The sequence below is a fragment of the Rhinolophus sinicus genome, chromosome 3 (assembly GCF_057876585.1).
Source record: "Rhinolophus sinicus isolate RSI-liver-muscle chromosome 3, RSI-T2T, whole genome shotgun sequence".
In the NCBI taxonomy this organism is placed as follows: domain Eukaryota; kingdom Metazoa; phylum Chordata; class Mammalia; order Chiroptera; family Rhinolophidae; genus Rhinolophus; species Rhinolophus sinicus.
This window is the reverse complement of record NC_142503.1, coordinates 116,057,665-116,076,305: the sequence shown is the minus strand read 5'-3', so window position 1 is coordinate 116,076,305 and position 18,641 is coordinate 116,057,665. Positions and strand designations below refer to the sequence as shown.

The 18,641-nt window shown below is 35.5% G+C and overlaps 1 protein-coding gene across 1 annotated transcript in view; it reads left to right on the top strand.

Moving 5' to 3' along the window:
* Positions 1-18,207, top strand: part of LOC109438469 (tetratricopeptide repeat protein 6-like) — a 32,597-nt gene extending 14,390 nt beyond the window's left edge. Inside the window, exons 8-13 of the mRNA XM_019718379.3 lie at positions 936-1,009; positions 4,472-4,682; positions 7,516-7,668; positions 8,547-8,717; positions 16,842-17,067; positions 17,512-18,207. Of these exons, the coding sequence (XP_019573938.3) occupies positions 936-1,009; positions 4,472-4,682; positions 7,516-7,668; positions 8,547-8,717; positions 16,842-17,067; positions 17,512-17,642 (966 nt within the window). The 3' untranslated portion in view covers positions 17,643-18,207. The remainder of the gene's footprint in view (positions 1-935; positions 1,010-4,471; positions 4,683-7,515; positions 7,669-8,546; positions 8,718-16,841; positions 17,068-17,511) is intronic.
* Positions 18,208-18,641: the final 434 nt, after the last annotated feature.

Genomic DNA, 18,641 nt, shown 5'->3' with positions numbered 1-18,641 from the left:
TTGCCCCTCCCAAGGAGGAGGTTACAGTACTCTCTACTTTTTAGCTCGATCACAACCAAAACTGCCCATGGAAATTCCTGCTGAAGCAGTCCTTTGGGAAAAAACAAAATCATTGCAGTTTACATGATGTTTTGATATGTCAATGTTTATTTAAATATTTTATTAATTTCACTTTAGTGATGTTCTTATTTTGCTTCAGATCTCAAATATTGTTGTAGGGCTTTGAAAAGCTTATGATCTTCGGACCCTGTGTCTCTGGGACCTAATAGAGGAGAGTGTTCAAGGTCATGATCTCTTGCATAGGTACTTAGCACTTTTAATTCTCTTAAACAACCTCTTCCCCAGGGCCATTCAGGTCCATCCTAGCTGACTTTCTTAACTTAAAATCTTCGGATAAGAGTTTCCATTGCTCCATCTCAGGAGCTTCTAGAATTTCTGGGCAACATGATACACTTCTTCCTAGAAATGTGGATTCCAAAGGTAGGAGCAGCCTTAGCTAATCCACACAAAAGGCCCCATTAAGTCCTTTCCTGGGCCTGGGTGTCTGTCTGCCCTGTAGCCATATAATGCCAAAGGTTCTCTATCAGTGAATTTCCATTTCTATCTAGATGGGCAAGTCTCTGGTGGTGTGCACTGGGGAAAAACAATAAAGAGAAAGTAAATGAGACTCCTCATTGCACATAGTAGGGCAAAAACACAGGAAAAGTGGAGACCATTAGCACAGCATTCTGAGTGAGTTTTCAGTTTCAGGTTTGTTCCGCTTCATCCATTCTCACTAGATGTGATACTAAGATAGAAAAATAAAGCTTTAAGAAGATGTGTATTTTAATGCTGTGTTGAGTATATTCATGGTAGAACCAAAGTTAGAAGGAAGTTTTAAGAAAGCACAAAAGATAATGCTGTAAAATTAACAAAAATTTATAAAACTGTTTCAGGATTTTAAACAAGCTGCACTGATAAGCAAGACTAATGTGAGCCTTTGTCAAGCTACCGCCATGTGTTATCACAGGTATGGAGTGCGGTTTATGTTGAAGTGAAACCAGTGGGACTATCTGGTAATTATTAATAGAAGAACAGAAGAACGAGAGGAAACTGTGGAAGTGACTAAGAGCACAAAAATGTGGAGAGACACAGAGAATCCCTGTACAGAAGTGGAGAGCACAACTCAGTGTGTCATTAGCCCCCTTCTACCTTCTAATAGATTATTTTAGCCAAGTCTGCAATTAAATACCTGTATCATGGCATTGGGGTACCCATCTTATTCAAGCCCATTTACTGGGAGAAGACCTAGGTGGTATATAGAATAAAATCATGCATTGCTTTAAATATCTAAGAATAAAATCAAGTAATTAATTTTGTTCCTAAAATGAAACTAACCTTTAAAAAGCCCTTTTTCCTGAAAGAGAGGATGCTTTTGAAAAGTTATCTGTTTTTAAAAACATTTTGCATTTAAAAAACATAATTCTAAATCTAAAACTAAAGCAATACCAGTAAATATCTACCCAAAACCTCAACAGAATCCACAAAAGAGATTACTTAAAAAGTTATTACCTGTTTCTGGGATTATTGTAAAGGTAAGTTATAGAAGGGGAGAAAAAAACAGTTGTGTAAGGCTAAAATACAGAAGGTGATCAGTTTAAAATTTGCTCTGAGATAATATTAGATTTTGCTAACTATAATGTTTACATTTCTACATATATGTTTGACATCTAAAAATTAATTTCTGGTCAGTTTGTTTTTAAGAGCATAGAGATTCAGCATGCGAAGATTTTAATGTGGGGCACAATGTATTTGGTTAAGTAATATTTTACAGCATTATTTTTCAAGAGAAACAACAGCAATTAATGGGCGGGGGAAATTAGGATAGTTTATAAATCATATAGACTAGACTGTATAAATAACCCACTCAGAGGATAGACATAGTTTGAATTATTTAGGAGATCAACATTCTTTTTCTCCCTTCTAGTACATGGATAGTTCAGCTACATTTTCCTATGAGAGTTAGATTTTTTATTTCATGAACATAGTAATATAATAACTGGAACTTGTGAAGGTGTCTTTGAGTTTAAAAGCCCAGACTGGGACCTTTAATGTTATATAGACAGCAAAACACAGTCATAGCATTTTCTGTTTTAGTCCAGCAACCTTTGTATAATCCATTCCTTTAAGTAATTGTCATTCTTAAAAAGAGATGGAATAATGATGACTGATGTGTTTGTTTTGGTGGGTGAGTGCAGGCCAAAAATGTCTGAGGTCATTGCATTCCCTTAAAATTAAAAACAGGCTGCAAAATTTCTCTCACCCTCATTCCTATGTTTAGCAACTATTAGAATCAGTACATTTCTCTCTGTGTCAGTTCCCCGTCTCTTTCATGAAATGTAATCACTGGATATACTGTATGGCGGAGCCTTCTTAAGCTGATGCTGCTTTGCAATTCCAAATAACCAACTTTCATCAGCCGACTAGAATCTCTATTGTCCTTTAATAAAGTAGAATTTAAATCAACAGTAAAGTCCTGATTACTCAGTCCCATGTGTTTTGGGTTTTCAGTCTCACTAAATTTAATAGTAAAAAATGTTTAGTGATTGGTTTTATTTAGTTCTGGAAAAATATTTTTGCTTTCCAAGGTAGGCGATAACATACTTAAGTCACAGCAGCATGGTTTCTAAGTACTGAGATTCATTATTGGTGTCTTACAGTGGGGAAAGTAAAAATTTTCCCATTTGGAAATTTTTAAATAAAGGAATAGATCTTTAAATTTTAGGGCTTTGATCTTTGAACTCATGGGGTTGCAGACTTTTCAAGTATGCCTTTGTATATCTCTAGTTCTCACTCTCCTGGTTGCTAGGAGACAACATTCCTTAGGTTGAATATCCTACTTGTTGCCCAATTTGGTCACTAAGAGTGTTATGGTAGAGTTAATTTTTAGATCCCTTTGAAAAGGTCACCTTCAGATGAGGAAAAAAAAAATGTCACAGGGGGAGAGCCTGATTACTCAGTTACATATCCATCCTATCCACTTTTTATTTCAGCACATTTATTTTACTATCCTTATATTTGCATAAAATATTTTTGAATCTTTGACTCTGCAGGCCACACTCTTTAGTTTTTGGAGGTATTTATGATTTATTTGTACAACTCAGTAGGGCACATCTAGTCACGTATGTGATTAATTTAGAAAATGCAGTTGGCTTTTGTGTCTCCGGCCTAGCCTGCAAGCTCCTCACTTGATCCATAGTCAGTGGGCACGCTAATGAGAATCATTCACCTTTCGTCAGTGATCACATTATTTTATACAAGCACATTTTATTTTAGAAAAACTAATTTAATATACTCTTACATTTGTGGTAACTGATGCTTAGCACTTTGTGTGTTGATGAACATGTATCCTGATATAACATAGATATTCTGCCATATTTTCCCATTGTCTAATGGCCATGAGATTATTTATCAAGAACTTGAATCTATAGGACACTGTGTAATATACACATCTTCAGAAAAGTGAAATTGCTCTTTCTATGGCGGTATCTGCTTCATTTTTTCCCCCATTGATGCAGGGAGCTGGGGAGTCTCAGGTTTTGACATTGTCCCCTCCCCTCGACTTGATTTTTAGTCATCATCTGCTTTAAAGAGCTCGCTAGGTGGCTTTCAAGGTCCCTTTCCAGTGTTAAAGTGTAATGATTATTTACTTAGAATGGACTAGATGCTTGTTAAATGTTAGTGCTGATAGTTATAGAAAAATAGCTTTCTCCGTGTTAGTTTAGATTATATAGAATTGTTAGGTATGTGATGAGATGAAATAGTGACTCCTTTATGGACAAATACTTGATTCCTTCACCAGCCCTTACTCCACCACAAGAGAATAATTAGGGAAGACAGAGCTATCATTTAGTCACAGATTTTCACAAGTTAATAAACAAAATACATTTTTCTTCTTTTTCTCTTCTCTCCTGTTCAAAAAGGAAGGATCAGCCCTTATAGAAGATTCAAAGTAAGGACTTTCATGTGATAAAATATTGGTTCCTTTCCCTGTAATATATATATATATATATATATATATATATATATATATATATATATATAAATTTATTATAATCTGATTTAAATAGTGTATTCCATCAATAATAGCATATGTTTTTTTTCTTCCTATATTGGTCACTGATAGCTACTAAAAACAGGTTCAGAAGTGCTATATGGCCTTTTGTAATTCTGAAAACAGAACTCTAGCCTATCACCCCAGCATATTCTGCTATGAAAATGGCTCTTACCACCCCTCTTCTACCACAATCTTCAAAGAACCCTTCAGATTTCCTTAGGTCATATGGACTTCTGTACTTTCTTCTGATGATGGACAATAAAAATGAAAGATTTTTTTCTATAAGGGTCAATGCAAATCTTTATGAAAATGTTATAAACAAGAAAGCACTTAGATAATGCATCACAAAGTACCAATATTTTTACTTATTTTCAGAAATAAAGAGTTTGAAGAAGCTGTCCATTTCTTCACCTGGGCTCTTAATATTGATCCATGTTTTCTGGATGCTTACATTGGACGGGGCAATTCTTACATGGAATACGGTCATGATGAAGCCACCAAACAAGCACAGAAGGACTTTCTGAGAGCGCTGCATTTTAATCCAACATACACAAAAGCCAGAATTAGTTTAGGCTATAATTTGCAGGTAATATTATATAAAAACATCTTGGGCCATGAAAGCGCCTTTGGACAAGACAAAGAATATATTTGGCCCTTTACTGCCTATGGGGACACATGCTATTTCTTTGGTTAGGAACATTTTACGTTTCCTTGCGCCCTTACCCAAAATGACATTTGTTGAATTAACAAGTTTCAGGGAGCTTGACTGTGAAATGCACCCAGGGACTTGGTGTCCCTAGGGACATGAGGATCTTTTGAACTTGAGTGTCTTTAATGACTGCACCCCCTTTTACCTCACCCCCACATCTATAGACACCTTTCAAAATTTTCTTGATGAGTTTCACATATAAGAACCTGGCCTAACATGTTTTATCAGCTCATACCTGGGTTGCATATGTTTTGTCCTATTGAATTAGTGAAAGCTATAAGGGAATAGAAAATGTATGAAAGTTCTGAAATGGACTCCAGCCATACAGTGGGTCAGACAACCACTGGATGGGAACTTCTGAATTCAGGTCATCTTCCAAATGTCAGTGGATTAGAACATACAGGGAAGGTAAGACACCAGGCATTTGTCCTTCCAGTAAGATGGAAGTGTTCCACTCTGTGTTTTCCAAGCAGGTCTCTGAGAGCTTTCGGGGACACGTGGACCTGACCCATGCATTCACCAAGCTATTTGCACTAATAAAAGATGTAGTGACATTCTTGGAATAAAGTGCTAAAAGTGCTACTCCATGAAAAGGAACTGAGTCATCTTAAATCCTCTTTTTATCCCTTGTAGTATTAAAAAATGTGAATGATGGGCAAAAAGTATGTTCAAATGACTAAATTGCAGAAATTCCTGTTAATAATCTACATTAAAGTTTTTGTTTTTTTTGTTTTCATTGAAAAACAAGTGGATCTGGTTGATACAAGACGAATCATATTGGAGGTGATTGTTGGGATTGGTGGTTATAGGGAGTGAGGTGCTATGCCCAAGAACTTATTAATACGGGAAATGCGATTGCCTTCTGAGAGTTAAACATAAAATTAGCCATTGTTGGATCACAGTAGAAATTTGCAAAGTCAATTTAAGAGAGAGGATGACTCCCAAAGCAGCTAGAGCTGACTGCTCTCCAATGAAATGCGTTATCCTTTACTGTATTCAGCAGGCATGTACTAAGCACCTATAATATAGGACCGGGACTGATCTAAGCCTAGGGATACAGCAGTGAACAAATTATACTTGATTCTTGTAGAGTTTACTACCTAGTAGAGAGATGAGTATCAAGCAATCGTATGAATAATTATTTAATTATATGCATAAAAGCAACAAAGATCAAGGATAGGGTCTGGGACAGTTTATAACAAGGGGCCTAGCTTTGATGGGTAAGGGAGGGATTTTGAGAAATGAACACTTAAACTGAGGTGTGAAAGACTAGTGATTAGTCAGGGGTAGGAGCTCGGGGGTAGGATACAGTGTTCCAGACCGAGAAAGAGACAGAGAGCCCAGTGGACAGAATGTTATGGACCAAGGGAGATGAGACTGGATGCGAGATGAGACTGGAGAACTGAACAATGACTGGAGGTGAAGGCTTTGCGAGCCAGTTAAAAATGTGAACATCACTAACCAGAGCAGTGACATCAGATTTGTGTCTTATGAAGATCTCACTGGGTACATATCTACCTGAAACAGAAGTAGAAAACACATCAGTATAATGAGGAAGGATTGAATCAGGAAAGGAAGGACTGAAAAATGAGTTAAGAGAGGCCCATTCAAATCCTGTTCAGGGGAAAGAGTGACCCCTTGTTCAACAAATGCTTACAGATTGCCCTACTTGTATATGCCTAACATGAGAGATATAGACGCAAGCAAAGCAGACGACGTCAGGAACAGAGATAGCTATAATCCCACTGTCGGGTTGTTTGCAGTTTAACATTCTAATAACCTAATCTGAATTTGCCTGATTCCTTGTTTATCAAACAAACTTGTCATGATGATGTTGAATTCCACATAATTTGCCGAGAGGGAGAAGATTTGCTGGTTAAAGAACAGTGTCTAGTCGTCGCATTAGTTATATTGTTAGTTTTGTGCAAGTGTCCCTGGGCTCAGCTTGGTTTACGTGAGTCAGTGGCTGAGATGTTGGCAAGTTGGGTTTTCGAGCCCATGGAGAATAAAGGACAGGTCCTGGACTGTCCTGAATTTATCAACTCACTGCCTTTCTGTGATGAGGTATTTAGTTGCCAGTTGGTCTCTAGGAAATACTCTGACATTGTTCTATGAACAGTGCCCCTCTCCAGACCCTTTTTCTTGTTTTCCAGGTGGTGGTAAGGTTGGTACAGATAGATGTTTGGTAGATTTGCATGCATTTTCCACAGAATATATATAGCGATCCAAAAATTCCAGAGGCTGGTACAATTTATCAAAGCAAGTTTAACACCAGTAGTTTATGCATTTGTTTATTCAAAACATATTTATTTCATTATGTATATTATGTATAACTGGAGATTCAATGCCAAGCATCTAAATGCAGTCCCTGACTGTGTGTGCAGAGCTCAATGTAAATTTTGTGGTGATTGCCCAAAGCATTGGTGTTTCACATGGTGGCCGTGATTTCATGTTGTCCAAGATTGGTATAAAAGATGACTCTGACAATCAGATTTATTTTAATTAACTAAAATTTCAAAATAAATACTCAGAGGTAATTAGTTAATTGAATGCACTCACAGTACAGCCTACTTCCTTGTTTAAAATATCTTAGATTTAGCACAACATAAATATACCCTTACTAAAGGTTTTATTTGATTAAGTTAGAATCATAAACATTGGTCACATTATGGATAATTTCCTCCTTCATGTAAATGGAAAATTATTTCAGGCCCAAGGAAAATTCCAGAAAGCTTGGAACCACTTTACTATTGCCATAGAAGTTGATCCAAAGAGCTACCTAGCCTATGAAGGAAGAGCTATGGTCTGTCTTCAGATGGGTGATAATTTTGCTGCAATTCAGGATATTAACACTGCCATAAAGGTAAAAATCCACTTAAGTTATATTACCATTTACAGAAATTAACACCATCAATGAATAGGATGAAAGTAAAAAGTTCTCTGTTACCTTTTTAAAGATCAACTTTGAGAGAAAGTCTTGTAGAGAAAATAGTGTTTGTTTTTGTTGTTGTTGTTGTTCCAGGATATTCATAGAGCAAAAAGTTATTTTGACTTGCCAATTTTATAAATGCATTTAAAATTCAAAAAACAAGTTTCTTATAAATATTGATTCCTATCAGTAAATGCAAGTTATAGTTTCATGGGACATCAATATTATTTTGTAATAAAAAATGAGTACAAAAAAATAATGTTCTGGGTTTGAAGGAACTAAAGAAAGAACAGTGTAAATCCCCAGATTTTTCTGTAGTTAAATGGCAAATAAAAATCTCAGGTTTTGTATACAATGACAGAAAATTTTCCTTTTTTTTTCCTTCTAGATTTTAGATTCTGTTTCTGTAGGCTTGGGTAGATGTTGTAAGTTTTGAGATGAGGGGAAAAAAAGGAAAGACCTGAAAGATAATTGCTACTGCTTCCTACAAATAAACATATTAACTATTTAATTTCTTCTCCAGTTTTAACAGAGCTAAACAGAAAAGCCTTTCCCCTTTTCTGTTCTTTGGAAAGGAACTGAGTAAAGCACCAAGATTGTTAGTTTTATTACTACCAAATCAACAAAGTGTTCACATTGAGCCAACTTCATACTGAGTTCTTTCTCAAAATATTTTCTCTAATGGAGTTTCACCTGAACTATAAAATTACTAGTTTCCCACAAGCAGATTTCATAATGTTCATTTCTGCAGACATGAAATTGGAGTTAAATACTATTCCCAGATGCTAAATACTCTTACTACTACATTGCAGATCAATACTACAGCAGAATTCTTAACAAATCGTGGTGTGACTTATGAATTTATGGGTCAGCAACAGAATGCAATGAAAGACTATCAAGCAGCCATTTCCTTAAACCCCACATACTCACTGGCTTACTATAATGCAGGAAATGTGTACTTTCGCCACAGGCAGTATTCCCAGGTAAAGTGAGTTTTCCTTAACATTTTCTATTTGACACTAAGCATTTTCTTTGCTGTATATATATAGTTTCAAAATACAATCTTTATATTCCATTCATTATCTCTTCTTTAAAAAAATGTTCTCTTTCATAAGAATGCTTATAATTATTTATTGAATGTTTAACCTCTATAGATGTGTTTTTCTCATTACCAACTATTCAACACTTGTCCAGTAAACATTGTTTTGGACTTACCTAAGTAGCAGCAAATGCCTTGCCAGCTTTCAGCCTGGAATCCTCTGCTCCTTGTTCCCTCTTTGAGAAATCTTAGACTTCTTTAAGACTCTCTTTCAAGATGTTATTAGGTTAGTGCAAAAGTCATTGTGATTTTTGCAATGATTTTTAACCTTTTAAACTGCAATAACTTTTGCACCAACCTGATATTTAATTCAATTTTTACCTTTGCTAGATTTCAGTCTCTTACTTACTTGGAGTAAGGAGATCTGGATGTTTGTTGTGATTTTGTGATATCTTAATCTCTTTGGACCTCAATTCATTATGTATGAAATAAAAGTGTTTGGATTATTAGATGACACATATTTTAAATTTATTTTATTTGAACTGTAATGCATTTACATGATTCAAACTCTAATTTTTAAACATCTGTATTCACTTTCCCATTTTCCTTCAGTTTATCTTATTCTTTGTGTTTTGAGTTAAAAGCTTAATTTATTTATTGTCATCCTTTCATTTCTATTGTGATAAATCATTAAGGCTATGCCTTTTCCCCAAGTACTGCTTTTAGCAGTATCCCACATATTTTGGTTTCTGATGTTTTAATTTTTGTTTTCCCCAAATTTTGCACTTGTAATTTTATTTCCTCTTAGACTCAAGAATAAATTAGTAGGGCATTTAAACTGTCCAGGTGGAAGGGCTTCTATATTTTCTAATGTTGGTATTTATTAAGTTTTAATATGGTCTAATATGTGGCACCTTTTAAAAATATACCAGGGGCCTTTTCTTTTCTTTTTTCTTTCTTTCTTTTTTTTTTTTTAATTAAAGTTTATTGGGGTTACAATTGTTAGTAAGGTTACATAGATTTCAGGTGAATAATTCTGTATTACATCATCTATAAATCCCATTGTGTGTTCCCCACCCAGAGTCAGTTCTCCTTCCATTACCATGTATTTGATCCCCTTTACCCTATCTACTACCGTCCCACTCCCCTTACCTTCTGGTAACCACTAAACTATTGTCTGTGTCTATGAGTTTTTGTTTCTCATTTGTTTGTCTTGTACTTTTTTTGTTTTTGGTTTATATACCACATATCAGTGAAATCACATCGTTCTCTGCTTTTTCTGTCTGACTTATTTCGGTTAGCATTATAATCTCAAGATCCATCCATGTTATCACAAATGGTCCTATTTCATCTTTTCTTACAACCGAATAGTATTCCGTTATGTATATATACCACAACTTCTTTATTCATTCATCTATCGAAGGACATTTTGGTTGTTTCTATATCTTGGCCTTTCAAAGAAGAGTTTCTACTATCAGAATGTAGAGTTAAAGTATATGTATAAGATCTACCTTATTAATTATATTTTTAATTAGTCAGTATCCATTTCTTTTTTCGTTTGGTTTATCTGGGACTGAGAAAGGTCCATTTAAGTATCCTGTCATTGGTGTGGTCCTGTATAGTTTTTTTTTATATTTCTTATAATATCTGCTCTTTGAAAATTGCTATTGTATTAGTTCATGTATAGATATTTGTATATATTACATATACATTATAAATTGTAACCTTCAACATTGCAAATGTTTAAAGCTCTTTGGAATAAATTCTATTTTATCTGATATGAAGATTGTGACTGCTGATTTCATGTGATTTGCTTTTACCTGGTATTCTCTTGCTCTTCCTTTGATTTTCAACATTAGAATCCTTTGTTTTAGATGTGTCTCTTTTTATATGGTATAGAGTTGAATTTTGCTTTAGAAACAAATTTGAAAATTTTCATTGTTTAATAAGTGGGTTAAGCTCATTTACATTTTGGCATGATCAATACAGTTGGTCTTAGTTCTGTTGTTCTATGTCATGTTTTTTCTTTTCATATATTTTAAAAGTATTTTGTTCTGTGGTCTGTTTAATTTTTTTCAGTTTTTATGATATTTAGGAAGGTTTATAGTTTTGCTCTAATGATTACCTTTATAAGAATACCTTTATACCCTTAGTTCCTTATTTCTTTAGTTTCTCTACTATGAACAATAATAAAATTACCCTTTAATCTCCTCTTGTCTTACTCTTCCTTCTCATCTGTTGTTTGATTTTAGTTAACATTCTCTTTTTAAAAGTGTTTATAATTGTATTCTTAAATATGCTTGAGCTTATTGTGTTGGTTTACTTTCCAAGGCTTGTCTCTGTTCTTCCATTTTGTTGTGAGTTTCATGGTTCCCACACTGCCGGAAGATTTAATATTTGTGTACTATTTTGTCACTCTTATTTCAAATTTTAGTCTTAGTTCTCCAGTTAAATATATTCAATTCTCATCACCAGGCTTTTTGCCATGCTTTCCCTCCCAACCAATCATTTCTTGGTTGTCTGAAATTAGTCCTTTATTAGAGTCCTGAGAAAGAGATCCTGAGAACAATATTCCTTGAAAGTTTTCATGTTCATAGCTGCTTGCCTATTGCCTTTATATCTTAAGGAGGCATGTTTGGGTTTAAAATCCTTGACTCACTTTTTCTTTCCTTGTGTGTTTTGTATTATTACACTGTTTTCTGGTGTTGTACATATGTTGATGTCAAGAAGCCTTATGTGAACCTGATTTTCAGCCTTTTATTTGTGACTTCTTTTTGTTAGGATAACCAAAGAATTTTCTTTAAGTAAAACATTTTACTAAGGTATGTCTTAGAGTTGACCATTAGAGTCAAAGTTATCAAGTACATAGTATGTATTTTCAATATGAAGTTTTCATAAAAGTTTTGTTGAATTCAGTGAGAATTTTTTCTATTTCATTGTTTTGATTCTTTTCATTGGGAATACCCATTTATATATTTGATGTCCTTTGACTTCTATATATCAATTATTTTTTCTAATTTCTTTACCTCTTAATTTCTTTTTCATTTTCATTGCCTTCTTCACACCTCTCTTTTAAATCTTTACTGTGTTCTGAAATGTATGTTACCCTCTCCTGGACCTTATAATTCAGATTTTTAAAAAAATTTTATTCTAGTTCCATCCCATTTCCATGTCTTATCTTCCTGGCTATCTCTTTTCTGAGATTCTTTATTTCTGATTTATTTTTTTTCTTAAATGAAGTTGCTTCTTTAACAATATTTTCTAGTTCATTTGAAATGTTATATTATAATTTTTATCTAGATTGTACCAATACTTTTTTTTAATGAGTTTTCATCTTTCCAAAAATTAAGTTGTTATTTTCATCCTTATTTTTACAATGAAGTCAGGCAAATTGCATTTCTCATTACTCGTATTTGAATGTGATGAATTATTTTCCTGGTCGAATAGCAGAGATTCTTGTGGGAAACAAGGGGATGGGCCATGATAAATTTCCTAGTTGGGATTCCCTCGTGCTGTAGCAAACGACTTTACAATATGTCCTCTCTAGCCTAACCTACTTTGGGAGGGTTTCTACCACAAGTTCTGTGTTTCTCTTTCATGGGACGTTTTCTGTCATTATTTCTTCAAATAGGTTTTCAATTCCTTGCTCTGTCTCTTCTTCTGGTACTCCTATAATGCAAATGTTGGTACACTTGATGTTGTCCCAGAGGCCCCTTAAACTGTCCTCATTTTTTTGGATTCTTTTCCTTTTTAAAGTTCTGATTGGGTGTTTTCTGATACCTTATCTTCTAAATCGCTGATTTGATCCTCTGTTTTGTCTAATCTACTATTGATTTCCTCTAATGTATTCTTCATTTCAGTTATTGTATTTTTATTTTGACTGATTCTTTTTTATACTTTCTATCTTCATTTTTATGTTTCCTATATTTTTGTCGAAGTTCTCCCTGAGATCACTGAGCATCTTTGTAACCAGTGTGTGGAACACTGCATCTGTTAAATTGCTTGTATCCATATTGTTTAGTTCTTTTTCTGGAGCTTTGGTCTGTTCTTTTATTTGGGACATGTTTTTCTGTCTCCCCATTTTGGCTGCCTCTCTGTGTTTGTTTCTATGTATTAGGTAGAGCTGTATATCTTCAGGTCTTAGTAGAGTGGCCTTATGTAGTAGGTGTGCTGTGGAGTACAGTGGCACAGTCTTCCTAGTCACCTGAGCTGGGTGCTCCAGGTGTGTCCCTTGTGTGGGTTGTGTGTGCCAACCTATTGTAGTTGAGCCTCGGTTGCTGTTTGCATGTCAACGGGAGAGATTGACCCTCAAGGTCATTGGTTGCGAGGACTGGCTGTGAATACAGTGGAGGAGTTGTGGTACAGAGGCTGACCCTATAGAGCAGAATCTGCCTCAGCAGGGCTCTGGTGCCTGCCCAATTTGCCCCTTGGGTGTCATCCTTGGAAGCAGCCGAGTGATGTTGCAGCTTGTTTTGAAGTTGACCACTAGGCACAATAGCCCAAGGGCCACCTGGGAGGGGATCCAGTGCAGGTCAAGTTCAGCCACAGCCCATGCTCCACCCGGGGCCACCCAGCAAGAGCCAAAAAGAAATCTGCAGATGGCCACCGCCTGTACCATGCTTGGAAGTTCCTTGAGAGGCCAAGCCGCAACCAAGGCTGGCTGTCGCCAGGCTTAGGGTTGCTAAACCAGAGGTACAGGACATGCTGAAGCCAAATGCTGCTTGTCTGGGTTCTGTGAACCTTTGAGAGACCCTAGGAAAATCTGCAGCGTGAGTCAAGGCTGGCAGTTTGTATGAAAAAGCCACTGGAGTTGGCTTGGGTTGCCCAAAAGTTGGGTGGGGCAGAGTCTCAGAATCACGAGGGCATGGTTAATGAATGGTGTCATCCAGGTTGATGGAGATTCAGGTATGGTGGCCACCTGTGTCTGCACGCTGGGAGGGAGGAGGGCTCAACAAAGAAACAATGGCTTCTGCCAGCTCCTCCATTCATCTGGGAGAAAGGAGCCCCTCCAGCTCTCGTCCTGAAGCCAGACAACTCAGTCCCTCCCAGCTCCACACCCATACATCCCTATTGCTTCTCCAGCTGCTGCTCCAGTGCTGGAGCTCAGAGCCAGTGATTTCATAGGTGAGTAGGTCTGTTTGTGGTCCGTTTTAAGGAGTGCCTGGGACTCCAGCCGCCCTCCATCTCAGCCACAATCTTCACTGGTTTTCACAACCAGAAATTATAGAGACTTCTCTCCCTGGCACTGGAACCCTGGGGAGTCTCGTGTGGCACTGCCACCCCTTGCCCCTTTGGGGTGGACCTCTACAGCTAAGATATCCCTCCTAATTTTAATGGTCACATGTGGGTGTGGGACCAACCTTTTCTTCATCTCTGCCCCTCCTTCCAGACTCAAGGTGGCTTCTTCTGTATATCCTTAGTTGTAGGGCTTTGGTTCAGCAAGATTTCAGGCAATTTTCATTAATGGTTATTTTATAGTTTAGTTGTAATTTTGATGTGGTCATGGGAGAAAGTAAGCTCAGCATTTACCTACTCCACCATCTTGACTGGAACTGATTCATGAAACTGTTTGGTTAGATCTAAAATGTAGTTTGATCTCTCTCTCTCTCTCTCTTTAATTTTTTTAGTGTGACTCTATTTCTTTAAAATTGGGAACACATTAGTTGGGCAAATATTTCATCTAAAATGTATTCCATCCTCTTTCTTGGTATAGTGGATGCTTGGGCTTCACAGTGTACACTCCCTCCAGATACAAGCAGGCACTGAGATTAGTTATTCATCTATTTTAGTATGCTATAGGCTTCTTTGTGGAGAAAATTCTTGTATTTACTGCTCTCCCTCACCTTTGTTTCTGACTATACTGGAAAGAAGATTTAGTGTCAGGAAAAAGGGTCCCTCAACAGATCAAACAATCTCTAGAAGGTTAAAATGTGTATGTATTCTAGCTTCTTTTATTGTTAGTGATGTAATAATTTTAAACCAAATTTGGATGAGCTGTCGTGTATGCATCATGACTACAGGTGACTTTAAAAAAGTAATTGAATGTGCTTTTTGATATATTAGAGATATGAGAGCATAGGCCAATTGCTTAAACATCAAGGACATCCATTGGCCTTTATGCTTCATGTTAATACTCCTATACTTCAAGTAACCTCATTAAATTACAGGCTTTCCTTTTCTAAGTAATATATTTTGGAAGCTATAATAGAAAGTTACATTGTTCAAAGTTAGGCACACTATTGTGTTTTACTAAGTTTTATTATTTTAGGTGAGGTAGGCATTTGCTCCTACCTGACTGAAGTCGTGCTATTGTGATGCATACTTATGTTGCCTTTATTGATCATTTATTGGTGAATTAAATGAATCCTAAATTATGTTTTGAAGGAAGTCTTGGCCCTGCTTGGACTCATTCCCTTGCCTCATTTCTGATGATTGTGAGTCTAGTCTTCTATTCAGGAATAAATTCTCTTTACGCTATTCACAGAAGGATGTCAGTTCTGCTGCCATCTTAACAGAGCCTTCAACTACACTTAACTGCAGCCTCTTAGGACGAGATGGGTTACAAAATTTTTATCTAACTGCCTTTCAAAAATCATAGACAGCCACGTTCATGGAATATTGGCTGAAGGCTATGATGTATCTTCATTTGTAGACAATGGAAAAAATGTCAATAATAATTGAGTACTTACTAGATTTTTGCATATCATACTCAGTACTTTACTATTAGTTCACTTAATCCTCATAATGATACTGGAAGCAGAGTTCTATTTGTTACCTCCATTTTATAGGTGAGAAAAGTTGAGGCAAAGAGAGCTTTAGTTGCTCACCCAAAGACATAGAGATAGTAAGTGGTAGAGCTAGGGTTTGAACCTGGAAATCTGGCTCCATGGTCTGGGCTCATGGCCATCATGCTATCAGTGTTTCGTTTTACCCATGATGGAAGTGAACTGAGGACAAATCCCTGGGAAACAGAGACAAATAGTTCAATGAAGGATAATGATAGAAAATGATCAGAGAGGTAGGAGAAAAACCAGAGAGATACCCTATCTCAAAGGCAAAGAGAGTTTTAAAAAGGAAGGAGAGGTCAAGAGTATTTATGCCACAGAAATGTCATCAATGAAAAGTACTAGAAAATGTCCACTGGGCTTGAGGACATCTTCAACCTTAACAAGAGCAGAACTCATGGAATAGGGTGAGGTAGGTAGAAGCCAGATTGTAGTGTATTGGGGAAAAAATAGAGCGGTAAGGAATTGGAGAGGGCAAGCTCTATTGTGAAAAATGACCTTTCCTTTAGGGTAAGTTTTAAAGTAGGAGCCAAATTTTTATCTATCATGGAGTTAGAGAAGAGATTCCTTGAGTGGTAGAGTGTCTAATCAGCATCTCAAGCTATTTATGGTGAAGGACCAGTTTTTTAAAAATTTCCAATTTGTTGTTGATCAAGACCCTAACACTTTGAAGGGTCCCTCCCAGCTTGATGAAGCATTGTGAATAATCAGGAGTCTTTGATCTTTTGACAAGGCAATTTTGGTCTTCTCTCTTCCTTCCTTTTAACTTTTTATAATATAACTGAGTTTTTATCTTTTTTTTGGTATGGTTTAGAACCTTATTTTCAAAATTCATTAATCTTCTTAGCTCTGAGGTGCTCTGCTTTTATATGAAAAGTGTTACTTATCTAACTTGTATTTTATCTTCTTTTTAAATTTATATTTTACCTTTTTCTAGTGATGTATAGGGACATGGGATTTGTGGGGTGGGAGTTAGGTCATGGAGCATTTCACTTCAGTAGAGAGGAATATTTTTTCACTGGCATTGTCTAGAATTGCCTATATATGATGATAACAAAAAGCAGACCAGCTGTTGGTCGGTTTTATTATTATTATTATTATTATTATTATTATTATTTTTACATTATCTATGGACAACGCACCTCCTTATCATCTGTATCGGATGAAATGCTTCCACTACCTCCACTGGCCTTAATTCTATATTAAGAGTAAAAGTGCTTCCAATTGCTGTATAGCTGCCAATTAAAATATATTCAAATGATCATTATCGTCATGTTTTATAGGCCAGTGACTACTTCTCAAAGGCTTTAAAATTTAATCCAGAAAACGAATGTGCTACCATGAATCGGGCTATTGCAAATACAATATTAAAGAAGTATGAAGAAGCAAGAGAAGACTTTGCAAATGTAGTTGAAAGCTGTCCCTTTTGGGCTGCAGTGTATTTTAACAGAGCACAGTTCTACTGTTCGTTAAAGCAATATGAACTAGCTGAGGAAGACCTAAGTAAAGGTATATTTTTTTGTAATGTTTTGGGTAGGATTACAGTGGTTGATGTATTTGTTTGTAAGTAGCAAAAGAGCCCATCAGTTCTATTTGTCTAGATAAACTTACATTAGAATTAGTGTTTTCATATAGCATATATTAAATGTAATCAATATGGGTTCATTTATGTAATTAACTTGCAGCATTGGTAAGCTAAGATATAGAAAATTATTAGGGAAACTACATACAGACTTTGCTAGCTTTTCAAAGAAGACATTGTACTGTGTTTCCCCAAGTTAATTTTCTTAGGAAGATTTACTACTCTAAATTTAACTAAATAATTAGGTACATATGAAGAAAAATGTTTTCAAATAAGTAATATTATAGTTGTTATACAATTTTTATTTTTAAATAATGAGACTATTTTGGGGTATTAGCATAAAGCATATCTTGAATTTTTTTCCTTTACAGCTCTGTCTTTGAAGCCTAATGATGCTCTAATATATAATCTTAGAGCAGAAGTTCGTGGTAAAATAGGTGTGATTGAGGAAGCCATAGCTGATTATAACCAAGCACTTGATCTTCAAGAATATGCCCAGTGATGTGATTACGTAGACTGTAGCTTTTGTAGCAGTTTGCACAGCTGTTTTACCAGAAATTAAAATATATTAATTGTTTAAAACAAAGGTTGTATTGTTATATTCATTATGTTTAGTTTTCTATATACTCCTCTTATGCAATTAAACAACACATTTATGTTACATATTAATTTTAAAACTTTTAGATAATTTTCTGAATGTTTGGGATAGCCCAATAATTGTATTTCTTCATGGGGTGCAGAATTTAAATAGGAATTTCTTAAAGAATATTAGCACTTCAAATATTTTCTTTAAGGTAAAATAATTCCTTTTGAAATAATACTGGATGATTGTAGAAAAAGTGTCATCAACCTTTTCATCAATACCTATTCATAATGTATTCAACAGTATCCAGATTTTAAAAAATAAATATTGAGCTGATAACTATAAATAAGTTGAAGTCATGCACATTTCCTCTCTCCTCCTTTAAACAATGTCTAGACAGGCCTATATTCTTCCCGTTACTGATATTCTTCCAACAAATAAACATGTTTCTTTATTTCATGTTGCCTCCCTTCCAAGACAGCACTTAAAAAGGTTTTGAGCATCCCATTTACTTGAGATAGTTCCTCTGCCTCTTTCATGCAAATTCATAAAAATATATTTAAAAATCTTTACAAACTTATATTTAGTGCACCATAGAAGCTGACAAATAAAAATAAAACAGCTAAAAATTCTTTATAGAATGTCTCTTGAGTGAACCCCTTTCCTTTATTTCACTGATAATAACAAGGTTTCCTGACTTTGAACTCATTCAGATTCACTTCACTCAGTTTATCTTCCTTCTTCATTTCATTCTTCCAGTACCTCTCCAGCTCCTCAGAGACCTGTTTTCACCAAGATCAAGCATTATGGAAAAAGTACCTTCATCCAGTCAGCTTCCTTTGATTTTAGTTTGATGTACTAGATTTTCACAGTGGAAAGTTAATTTTAATTTGTCAGCCCCTGTGGGAATGCTTCATA